Source organism: Tupaia chinensis, unplaced genomic scaffold, assembly GCF_000334495.1.
Source record: "Tupaia chinensis unplaced genomic scaffold, TupChi_1.0 Scaffold143796_1, whole genome shotgun sequence".
Classification (NCBI taxonomy): Eukaryota; Metazoa; Chordata; class Mammalia; order Scandentia; family Tupaiidae; genus Tupaia; species Tupaia belangeri.
In genome coordinates, this window is record NW_006203646.1 from 7,039,901 (window position 1) to 7,052,662 (window position 12,762).

Here is a 12,762-nt window from a genome sequence, read left to right on the forward strand (position 1 = left end):
GGGGGGGGGGTTCATTATAGGGCACGTGCGCTTGCCAGACAGAGAGAGACAGAGAGAAAGAAAGCGAGAAATCACCCCCCCAGGGGGGATGGTCACGCCGCAATCCCTTCTCCTCCATTCTCTTCTCGGGATCTTGGGCACACACGCACATGCGCCCAGCGTGAGTTTTAAGCCACCGGGTCTGGGACACGAACCACGGTCAATTATGTGGGAGTCCAGCGACATAGCCATTACGCTAACTGCTGGTCCCTCCTTTTAAAGTATTTTTGATGAAGTTTGAAAGTAGGGAAGCCCAAAGACCCTCTAACCAGACCCATTACCCCAATTCAGAGTTTAACAATGAATAAAGTTTTGTTCAACTCACCATGTTTTCTAATAGCAAGAAATTAGAAATAATCTAAACGTGTATTCATAGGAGATCATTTATAGACATATGTTAGAATAGTATCAGACTATTAAAAATGATAATGTAGAGCCATCTTTGATGTGAAAAGATGTTAATGGTACTTGAAAATGCAAATTATAAACATAGATTGTAGGTTAGAAAACAGTATGTATAATTTTTGTTTTTCTCTAAAATGATACCTCTATTCAGTCTAAATGCAATAAATATTTGTGATTTAGAAAGAAAAAACAAATAATACAAATGTGTAGAAAGCAAACTTTTTCCTGGTCTACCCTCACTTCCATAATCCAGAAAACCATTTTTGACATTTGTGGTAGCTTTCCAAAATTTGATAATTATTAAAAGAATCATATTTTTCTTTCTCTTTTTATTTTTTTATTTTTTTGAGAGACAGATTTTTGCTATATGGCATGTGCACTCACCGAAGAGACAGACAGAAAGCAAGAAATTACCCCCCCCACACACACACCGAATGGCCATGCGGCAGTCCCTTCTCCTCCGTTCTCCTTTCAGGATTTTGGGGACGCATGCACATGCGCCTGGCATGAGTTTTAAGCCACTGGGTCTGGGACTGGAACTGTGGTCGACCAAGTGGGAGTCCAGCGATGTAACCGCTATGCCATCTGCTGGCTCCAGAATCTTATTTCTAAAATTGTTCTGGCATCTTTTATTCCCACTCTACAGTGTATCATACATACTATTTAAATGTTCCAAAGCATTTTTTTTTTAATTGTGTTTATTTAAATGTATTCACAAATACCTCTGGAAAGAGAATTATAAAATGGGCAGTGGGTGTTTTTTGGGTGGTGAGATTACAGGAGACTTCACTTTGTTTTTAATACTTCATTGCTTTTTATCTCTCTTTTTTTTTTTAAGAATTATTTTTATTGGGAACCAGCAGTTAGCGTAATGGCTATGTCGCTGGACTCCCACGTAGTCGACCGTGGTTCGTGTCCCGGACCTGGTGGCTTAAAACTCACGCCGGGTGCGTGTGCGTGTGTGCCCAAGATCCCGAGAGGAGAATGGATGAGAAGGGATTGCGGCGTGACCATCCCCCCTGGGGGGGTGATTTCTCGCTTTCTGTCTCTATGTCTCTCTCTGTCTGTCTGGCGAGCGCACGTGCCCTACAGTGAAAATCTCTCCAAAAAAAAAAAAAAAGAATTATTTTTATTTATCTTTATTTTAATTTTACCAGACAGGACAGAGAGAGGGAGGGAAAGTGAGAAAACAAGCCACCATGTCTGGGACTCAAACCACAGTTGGCTTTATGGGAGTCTAGCACCCATAACCACTACGCCACCTGCTGGCCCTGCTTTTTATTTTTTAAATGATGAGAATTAGAAGAAATAAGAGCAAGGAAGATCCCTACGTGAATGTTGGAGGGATAACGTCAGACTTCCCTTCCCCACGCGCACATTTTCTCATATATTCTCACTGGAGAATTCTTTTTTTCTTTTTTTTTCATAGCTGTGCTGGCACCCAAACAAGGAAGGTTGCCTCGCTTTTGGAACTGATGATGGGAAAGTGGGATTGTACGACACCTACTCCAACAAGTAAGGAAGGGCTGATTCCTGTTTAGCCCATTGACCACAATGTCAGTGATGGATTTAATTTTGAATTCATAAATCTGGATGTACTTGAAAACTGCATGGAAGGCTTCTAGAATAACATTCTGGCTCTGAATCTGAGGTTCAGAACTTGGACTTTTATTTTAAAACTATTCCAGGTCATGGTAGTTCAGCTCATCTGATATTTGGGCACCACTAAAATAATGTTTACATTAGTTTTCACAAAGTTTTCAGGCATGCATGAAAGTTGAGAGACTAATACACAAAAAAATCTGTGTATCTTCTAACTAAATTCACCAGTTAACATTTTTGCCATACCTCTTTTATCTGTGTGTGCGCATCCATGTGTGTGTTTTATCTGAAACGTGAACCTAAGCTGCAGCAATCGTGACACTTAAAATTCTTAAGAATAAAGACATCCTCCTGTGTAGCCATAATGTCCTAACCATACTTAAGAGCATTAACAGTAATTAATATGACCCCATATTCAGTTCATACACAGATTTCCTTAGCTAAGCCAAAAATATTTTTACTAACTTCTTTTTCCAAATTAAATTAGGGGTGTTTGTTGTTTTTTTAGAGAGAAATTTTTGCTATGTGGCATGTGTGCTCACTGGAGGGACAGAGACAGAGAGTGAGAAATCACTCTCTGGGGGGATGGCCATGCCACAATGCTTTCTCCGATCTTAGGATCTGGGGCACACACGCACACATGTGACGTTAGTTTCAGGCCACCAGGTCCTGGACTTGAACCGCAGTCAGTTGTCGTGGGAGTCCAGGGACATAACCATATTGCCATCTGCTGGTCCCCAAAATTAGTTTTTTTCAAAGAATTATTTTATATAACTTTATGTATTAATTTTTAATTTGACCAGAGAGGAACAGAGCAAGAGAGTGATGGGGATGGGATGGGGAGGTGAGAAAGCAAGATGCTAGGTCCAGGACTCGAACCGCAGTGAACCATGTGGGAGTCCAGCGCCCTTTACCACCACACTACCTGCTGGCACCCCCCCCCCCAATTAGTTTTTAAATGGGGTTTGCACATTTTATTTTATGTCTCTACTCTAGACTGGTACTCCTCCCCCTTTGCTTTCTATAACATCATTTTTTCAGTTCAAGTTATGAAACAATGTGTCGGGTGGGAGTCTTTAACCTGAAACACTGTTTCATAGACTTCACAGTTTGAACTTATTGTCTAGTTACACCTTGTGATAACTTTTTTTTGAGGGGGGGTTGAGAGAGACAGAGACAGAAAGCGAGAAATCACCTCCCAAGGGGATGGCCACACTGCAATCCCTTCTCCATTCTCTCAGGATCTTGGACACGCACGCACACGCGCCCAACGTGAGTTTAAGCCACCGGGTCCGGGACTCAACTACATGGGAGTCCAGCGACATAGCCATTACTCCAACTGCTGGTCCTGATAACCTTTAACTCATTTCTGTAGTGCATTGGTTTCCTGTAAGCTAGAAATTATGTCTAGAGCTACAACAGTCTTTACCACAGGTGACTAACTACTGAGCTCTTTTTTTTAGAATTAATTCATTTAATTTTATTATTGTTACCATTTTTTAATTTGACCAGAGAGAGAAAGTGAGAAAGCAAGCTGCCAGATCCAGGACTGGAACCATGCTCAGCCATGTGGGAGTCCAGTGTCTTAATCTCCACCCCACTTGCCGGCCCCACTACTGAGTTCTTAAAAGGTGTCCAAATCGAGATGTGCTGTAAGTTTAAAATACACATGAGAATTCAAAGTCTTAGTATTTAAAAAATAAGGGCCAGCAGGTGACATGGTGGTTAAGGCACTGGACTCCCACATGGCTGACCGTGTTTCAAGTCCCAGACCTGGCAGCTTGTTTCTCACTTTCTCTCTCCTTCTGGTGAATGTGCGTGTCCCATAGCAAATTTAAAATAATAATGAATAAAATTAAATAATTCTCTTAAAATATATATAATCTTATTTAATTTTATTTTTTATTTATTTATTTTTTTTAATTTAGACAGAGAAAGTGAGGAAACTAGCTGCCAGATCCAGGACTCAAACTATGGTCAGCCAAGTGGGAGTTCAGTGCCTTAATCACCATGCCACCTACTGGCTCCTAAATATCTTGTTAATATTTTATTTTGGTTATAAACTAAATATTCAGATTAACATTGGGAAAGTGGGTTTTTTTGTTTTTGTTTTGTTTGGTTTTTTGGGTTTTTTTTTTAGTGTGCTGTACAGCATGCAAACTATGGAGAGAGACAGAGACGGAGAGGAGGAGAGAGAGAGTGAGAAAGCACCCCCCTGGGGGTGATGACCATGCCACAATCTTCTCTCCTTCACTCTCCTCTTCAGATTCTGGGGCATGCACACACACACACATGCCCAGTACCAGGTTCAGGACTCAGACTCCACGGTTGGCCACATGAGATCTGGCTGCCTTAACAACCACACCACCTGTGTGGCCTAGAAAGGTTACATAGTAGGAGGTCAGATATTACTACAGGTGTATTGTTAGGCATTCAGCTAAAACTTGTTTTTTTAAAGAGATTTTTGCTATCAGGTACAGGTGTGTGCACTCACCAGCAAGAGAGAGAGATGGAAAGCGAGAAATTACCCACCAGGAGGATGCCTTCTTCAATTGCTCCTTTCAGGTTTTAGGCCACATTTACACACCTCTGTTTTTCAAGCCACTGGGTCCAGGGTCCTAGTCATGTAGCCAGCCATGTGTGATCCAGCCTCCCAACCATCACATTCCCAGCTAGTCCCATAACATATTTTGCCTAGGCAGAATATGTTTCAGATTTAATCTTTCTAGTAGTGGATGCCATTAGAAATTATTCTACTTAAGCTTTTACATCCTTTATAGTCAACCATTTGGACAGTTACTATTTTCATTAATATCAGCAACTTAGATTATAAAAGGGACCTATTAGAAAAGATGGTCTGTTTTCCACTGCCTTTTTGTTTTAAATCTTTGTCTGTTCTCCCTCCCTCCCCGTGCCAAAAGGCCTCCGCAGATTTCTAGCACGTATCATAAGAAGACAGTGTACACTTTAGCTTGGGGGCCGCCAGTACCCCCGATGTCACTTGGTAAGTATCTGAGCCGTTCTATAACCGATATGAGGGCATTCTTTCTCTTTCATTTAGTCCTAGGCTATGAAAGCTGCAAAGACTGCAAATGGTCTGGTGCAGGGGCCACTTACGTGGGATGTTATGTCCACAGGGGCCTGTGAAGGCAGTGACAGGTGATAAATGGAGTTGCTGGGAAGAGCCATTCGCTCATAATAAGCCTTCCGACTCTCAAGTGTTGTTCTTTTCTTTTTGAGCTGAAATTTTTCATCATATATATATCTTATGCTGAGTCCTGATACCCAATCTAAGGTTCTTCAGTAAAACTCGCTCTTTTTAGTTTAGTCAGAATTAGAATGTGATTTCGGTGTATTCACAGAGTAATAATTGTCTCTTTTTACCCATAGTTTAAGCAAACTTAGAATTCCTGAAATGAGGGGTACTTTCTCCATCTCCCTCTGTGTCTTTCTGTCTCTCTCTGGCAAGCACACATGCCCTATGGCTTTTTTTTTTTCCCCAAAAAGGTTATCAGTAATTACATTACATAAAATGGCATTGGAATTGGTGTTTCTTTATTCAACAAATTTTCATTGGATACTTGATTTGTGATCTAGAGGTGGTGAAAATAAAAACCTGTTCTTACAGAACCCTGTAAGAACCACTGTTCGCTTCTTAAAAATTAACCAGAGGGGCCAGCATGTTTGTTTTCTGATTCCACTTTTGGTATCCCTAGTATATTAAATCCCAGAGAAAGTTTAAAGCAATTATGTTGCATCATAGAAGTTAATCTGGAATTAATTCTTTTTTTTTTTTTAACCTTTTCTCTCAATAACTGTGTTCAGGGGGAAAGAACGTTGACTTTATTCCAGTGCTTTGAAGTATATGATCCTCTTCAAACAACTGTCGGGTTGTTGGAAAAATCATGATGCATCTTACATAGAAAAAATACTTTATGACTTTTCCGACAACCCAGTAGTATCATATGGTCATAGATAGCAACAATTCAGCTAGTCAACTGCAAAACTGACGAGCTTCTTTCCTTATCTCACGTAGGAGGAGAAGGAGACAGACCTTCTCTCACACTGTACAGCTGTGGAGGGGAAGGGATTGTCTTCCAGCATAATCCCTGGAAGCTGAGTGGAGAGGCCTTTGACATCAACGCACTCATCAGGGATACTAATTCAATCAAAGTGAGTTCTGTGATCTGAAGTCTTTGATCTCTCTATCATGGGTTCCTCTGTGTTTCCTATTTTGCATAATAAATGTAACTTTTAGAGAGGTCTGTTATATTAAGTCAGATTTCTTAGATGTTTTTATAAGGCTATAAGTGAGGCTGGGTTATAGCATATACCTTACAAGTCTCTATCCTTGAGTAAAACAAAGAACTTAACCAAAAACAAACAAACAAGATCATCTCAGTTGCAGTAGTGGTATAAAGTAAACTTGCCAACATTTGGTATAAAGCATTTTTTTCATGCCAACCACTTCAACAAAAGTGATACCATGGTAGAAATAACTTTACAGTGCATCTCTAAAGTCTTTTCCCCAAGAAAGAAGTGTCCAGTGCCTTAACCACCACACCACCTGCTGGTCCCTAGAATTTCTGTGTCTGTCAAAGAACCTGTGGGTGTGTATGAGGTTGAAAAGGACTAGAGAGACAAGTCGGAAGCGAAGAGGGCCCAGGCAGCCTCAGGAAACACCAACATCTAGTGGGAGGGGAAAAATGATTTTGGAGCAGAAACTTGAGAGGGATAAGAAGAAAACAAAGGAGGTGTTTATCATTTTGTTAGACAACCTGACCCACGTATTGTCAAAGCCATGGGCACGTTTCATTCTTAATTGCACGTTAAGATCATTTTAATGTAAGTTTACTTCCAGGGTTGAGCATTAGAGACATTTACTGCTTACTGGCCTCTTTCTTTGTTCCAGTTAGAGAATTAGAATACTTGCTTTTAGTAATTCTTTGACTAATTATGCAGATTATTTATAAGAGTGATTCTTGTTAATTAGAACATTTTCAAACTCTAGAGATTTTTTTTCTCATGCTGTCATCGCTGATTTGTAAGATGTGCGGAACGAGTAATGTTTGTAGTCAAGATTGGTCTGTTTTGCTTTACAGTATAAACTGCCAGTACACACAGAGATCAGCTGGAAAGCAGATGGCAAAATCATGGCTCTTGGCAATGAAGATGGGTATGTATTTTTCCTTTAAAAATTAAAAAAACAGCTTTGTAATTGCATATGTATTTGATAACAAGCTGGCTAATGCCATCTGCAGTGTTAATTGGGAAAGCTCAGTTGCATTTAGTATTCTGATTTATGCTTGATATCCTTGACAGATTCAAGAGCTCTGTATATATTTGAGAACTACAGAAGTACTTGAAGGTTTTCATTGAGAAGGATATTTGGCTACACTGTGTTTGGGTCATTGTATGCCTTATCTCCTACACTGAGCTGCCTAAATCACACTCCACTTTTTAGAATAAGCCTAAGCAGATGTGCTTTTTAGGTATATGTCCTGTCCAGTGTTGGTCATACTAGCATGGTCCTAATTCAGCCATTGGTTCAGTAAGTCTTTCAGCTTCTCCCTAGCACTGTTTATTGTGAGTGCCTGATAAGTATAACTTTCAAAAGATTGCTACAGTTTGTTTTGTTTGTTTGTTTTCAAGAATTATTTAATTTTGGGGCCAGCAGATGTTAATAGCAGTTACATCTCCAGGCTTCAGCGTGGCCAACTATGGTTCGAGTCCTGGATCTGATGGCTTGAAACTCACACTGGACACGTGTGCCTGCGTGCCCAACATCCTGGGAGAATGAGGAAGAGGGATTGTGGCGTGGTTATCCTCCCTGGGGGGTGATTTCTCACTTTCCCTCTCATTGTGTCTGTCTTTCTCTCTCTCCAGCAAGCACACTTGCCCTAAGGCCAAAACTTCTCAAAAAAAAATTATTTAATTTTGTTATTATTATTATTTTAATTTGCCATAGGATACATGCACTTACGAGAGAGAAAGCAAGCTGCCAAATCTGAGACTCAAACCGCTATTGGCCATGTGGGAGGCCGGCTCCTTTACCACCACACTACCTGTTGCCCCATGATTGCTAGAATTCTTTTTCTTTTTTGTTTTAAGAATTATTTTATTGGGGGACGAGCAGTTGGCGTAATGGCTACATTGCTGGACTCCCCTGTAGTCGGCCGTCGGCCATGGTTCGGGTCCCGTACCTGGTGGCTTAAACTCATGCCGGCTGCGTGTGCATGTGTGCCCAAGATCCTGAGAGAAGAATGGAGGAGAAGGGATTGCGACATGGCCATCCCCTCCAGGGGGGATTTCTTATTTCTGTCTATCTGTTTCGCTGGCAAGTGCATGTGCCCTGTAGCAAAAATCTCTCCAAAAAAAAAAAGAATTATATTATTGGGGCTGGCAGGTGGTGTAGTGGTTAAGGCATTGGACTCCCACATGGTCAACCCTGGTTCGAGTCCCAGACCAGGGTTTTCCTACTTTCCCTTTCTCTTATCAAGTTAAATAATGATGATGATGATAATAAATGAAATAAAATATTTTTTAGAAAAGAATTATTTTGTTTATTTATTTATTTACATACTTTAATTTGACTAGAGAGGGACAGAGGGAGAGAGAGGGAAAGTGAGAGCAAGCCAGCAGGTCTGGGACTCACACCACGGTCAAAAACAACCTTTTATACCTGGTGCTTTGTGACCATGCAGTTATCCAAGCTAGCCCCATAGCCTAGTAGTTAAGGGAAGTATATCCCGCATGGCCAACTGCAGTTTGACTCTTCCCTAGCAGCTTGAAAAATATGTCCAATTATGTGCGTGTGCATGTCCAAAATCCTGACAGGATGAAAAAAAAATAGGGAAAAAAGTGTGGTATTAACTTCACTTCATGAAGGGAGGAGAGGGAGGTTTTTTTCTCCTGTCTTTTTCGACCTCTGTCGAGTGACATACCTTTTAGCAGTTTTAAAAGGAAAAAAAAAGGGACCAGCAAATTGCGTAATGGTTATATCGCTAAACTCCTGGTAGTCAACCGTGGGTCAAGTCCCAGATCTGGTAACCTAAAAACTCATGTGTGTGTGTGTGTGTGTGTGTGTGTGTGTGTCCAAGATCCTGAGAGGAGAATGGAGGAGAAGGGATTGTGGTGTGGCCATCGCCCCGAAGAGTGATTTATCACTTTCTATCTCTCTGTCTTTGCGTACACACCCTATAGGAAAAGTTTCTCTAAAAGAAAAAAAGACTTATCCTAGCTCACCTTTCCTTAACGAATGGAATGAGGCAATGTCTGTTTGCATCAGACTGTATTTTGATCATCCACCCTCCTTGTCTTGGTGTGCTTCTTCTTCCAGATCAATAGAAATATTTCAAGTTCCCAACTTAAAATTGATCTGCACCGTCCAGCAGCATCACAAGCTCGTGAATACCATTAGCTGGCACCATGAGCACGGCAGCCAGCCAGAGCTGAGCTGTCTGATGGCCTCTGGCTCCAACAACGCTGTCATCTACGTGCACAACCTGAAGACTGTCATAGGTATCTTCGCTCACTTTCGTACTGGGGATGTCATGTGTTCAGTGCTATTCCTTCTCATCTTTGTGCTTTTTTACTTTTATTTTTGGCATTAAAAATTAATGTTCCTGTTTTTCAGCTCTCAAAAGCTATATATTCAGCTTACTTTAAGATTCTTTCAAACATGAGAAAAATATTAACTTAGAAATTTTCATCCTAATCCCATCCTTCAATAATAACCAATTTTGGGACCAGCAGTTGGCGTGATGGCTATGTCGCTTAACTCCCATGTAGTTGACCGCGGTTCGAGTCCCGGACCTGGTGGCTTAAACTCATTGCCAGGCACATGTACTGGTGAGCCCAAGATTCCAAGAGGAGAATGGAGGAGAAGGGATTGTGGCATAGCCACCCCTCCTGAGGGGTGAATTCTCACTTTCTGTCTCTGTTTCTCTCTTTCTGGCGAGCACACACACCCTATAGCAAAAACCTCTCCAAAAAAAAAATTAGTTTGTCTAATTATTCCTTTAGGAATCTTAGACTTCTTTTAACGCCCTTATGTACCAAAGAGCACCATAGTAGATGTTCAGAAAAGCCTTTTTTGTTTGTTTGTTTAATTCTAGCAGTGGCTCTTCTGAGTTAAAAACAATATAGAAAAGCACTACGGTGTAGGAATGTTTTTCTTATGGTAAATAGTAGGTAGTGTATAACCGTTGACCATATGTTTAAAAACTAATCCTGGTCCTTATGCTTATTACTGAGATTCTAAATTTATCACCTACTTTTGCAAATGGAATTGATTCCCTAAAGCAGTGCAGAGAGCTTTGTTCACCGTAACATTTACCATTGTAGTTTGTTTCTTATTTTTTTTAGTTACTAAATAGTAGAAAAAGGTAGAAAACGGCCAGAATCAAATTCATTGTATTTTTACCTTTTTATTTTGAAGTAGTTCTGATTTAGAGGAAAGTTGCAAGAATAATACAAAGAATCCCCATATATCCTTTCCCAGATTCAGCAGTATGTAACGGTTTGTCACATTTGCTTTTTCTGGGTGCTCGTATGTGCTCACGTAAATATTTTTTACAAGCTGTTGGACATTGAATGTCCTCTTATATCCCTTAATATTGTATATCTTCATAAAGTACAGTAAAGATAGTTCCTTATACAACCTTAAGTTCATCATCAACCAAAGTTAACATACAATAGTTGAATATACCATCGTGTCTAGTTTTGTCAGTTGGTACGATAGCATCCTTTATAGGAACTTATTTTCCTGCATCACGGGATTCAGTCCAACATCACCTATTTGCATTTTGTCATCGTGTCTCTGTCATCTCCTTCCATCTAAAAGTTTCTCAGCCTTTATAAAAATCTTACATGAACTAACTAGGTAACTAACTAGCCAACTTACCAATTAGCTATCTAATGATCTAACTTACTAACTAAATATTAAATATCTAACTGAACTAGATATATTGATAATCCGTTTAGCTAACCAGCAAGATAACTGAACAGCTAACCAACTAGTTAATCAGTTATCTGTCCAATTGTCCAGCTAGCTTAACTAAGAAACTATTCAGCTAACTAACCCACAAGTTAACCAACTAGGTCATTGACTAGCTACATAATTACCTAACTGAAGCTAGTTAACTCACCAGGTAGCTAGTTGGCAAACTAGTTGGTTAACCGGTAGCTAGTTGTTAGTTAACTAAATAGCTACCTAGATAATTAGCTAACAACCCCAAAATACCAACAAGATGGGGAAATGAAGGAAGGATTGCAGCATGACCACACCCCATTGACAGGTGCTTTATCTCTCTGTCTCTCATCTCTCTGGTGAATGGACACATTCTCTGGCAATTTAAAAGAAAAGGCAAAACAAGACAGCACATGGTAGAATCAGGGCTCTTGCCATGTTAACATCTTCCTGTGTATCCTTTTCTGTGTGTTCATTTTGGTTTTTTGTTGCTATTGCTGGTAGTGGTGATGCCTTCCTCTTGCCTTTTAGAGAGCAGTCCTGAGTCTCCAGTGACCATTACGGAGCCTTACCGGACCCTGTCAGGGCACACAGCCAAGATCACCAGTCTGGCATGGAGCCCACACCATGATGGAAGGCTGGTCTCTGCTTCCTACGATGGTACAGCCCAGGTACTGTTGCGTCCTTGACCATGGGCTCTTCACTGGGTACTCTAACTTACTCTTTCCTCTTAGCCCCCATTTGTGGGCGCGTTTCCCTTCCCCATCATTGTCCTCTGCTCAGAGGAATTGTCTGGGCTCTAGAAGATATTGTAGATGCATTCTGTTTAACTGGGCCTTTATTAGGCTATGACTGGGATTTTTACATAAAAGAAAGAGAGAAAGTATTGCTAGGAATTAGCTAAATTGTGACTTTTTACAGTTTTCATTCTGTCTGCCTGCCAGTGTGGTAGACTAAATTGATATTAAAAGCACTCCTCCTGTTTAGACCCAGCGATTCCCTGGGGCTCAGGGAGGGCATCTTACTACAGAGAGACAAGAGGGTGCTTTTCGAGGTAACAGGAATATTTTACATCTTGATAGTAGCGGTAGTGAGTTACTTGACTATGTACATTTGTCAAAACCCATTGAAGTGTTCAATATTGAGCAGTGTTTGAATGGTAACCAATTACAGGAACAATTTTTAATATCAAATGTGTAAGTCAAAAGTAACGTATTTTTAATAACAAATTTGTAAGTAAAAGGCAGGGGGAGCAGGGCAAGTGCCAAGCCAGAGCAGTGAGGCAGAGTCTCCGGTAACAGCACTGGAGCAGACCGTGGGGACTGGGGTCCGACATTCCTGATGGGTCTATCTCAGTGTTGTGTTGTGAGCTGTCTATACAGTACTGTAGCTTTCTGTGAAGTAGAGATCAGAATAATTCAGGAAGTAGCAAAGAAATTGTTCATTTGCCCTGAGATTTAGGGACAAAAGAATGACCTGTGAGAAATTACCCTATGTGTTAAATTTGGTATGGGCTTTTTTTTTTTTTTTTTTTTTAATGAGATTTTTGCTATAAGGAGTGTGCACTCGCCAGACAGACAGAGAGAGACATAGAGACAGAAAGTGAGAAATCACCCCCCAAGGGGGATGGTCACACCGCAGTCCCTTATCCTCCATTCCCCTCTTGGGATCCTGGGCATGCACGCACACACGCCTGGCGTGAGTTTTAAGCCACTGGGTCTGGGATGTGAACTGCGGTCGACTAC

General features: G+C 40.7%; 1 protein-coding gene across 2 annotated transcripts in view; it reads left to right on the forward strand.

The window, feature by feature from the left end:
* Window positions 1-12,762, forward strand: part of GEMIN5 (gem nuclear organelle associated protein 5) — a 56,818-nt gene that overhangs the window by 12,848 nt on the left and 31,208 nt on the right. For both annotated transcript variants that reach the window (XM_006165098.3, XM_006165097.3), the window contains exons 9-14: window positions 1,874-1,959; window positions 4,968-5,050; window positions 6,083-6,219; window positions 7,149-7,222; window positions 9,386-9,567; window positions 11,549-11,688. In XM_006165098.3, the coding sequence (XP_006165160.1) occupies window positions 1,874-1,959; window positions 4,968-5,050; window positions 6,083-6,219; window positions 7,149-7,222; window positions 9,386-9,567; window positions 11,549-11,688 (702 nt within the window). The remainder of the gene's footprint in view (window positions 1-1,873; window positions 1,960-4,967; window positions 5,051-6,082; window positions 6,220-7,148; window positions 7,223-9,385; window positions 9,568-11,548; window positions 11,689-12,762) is intronic.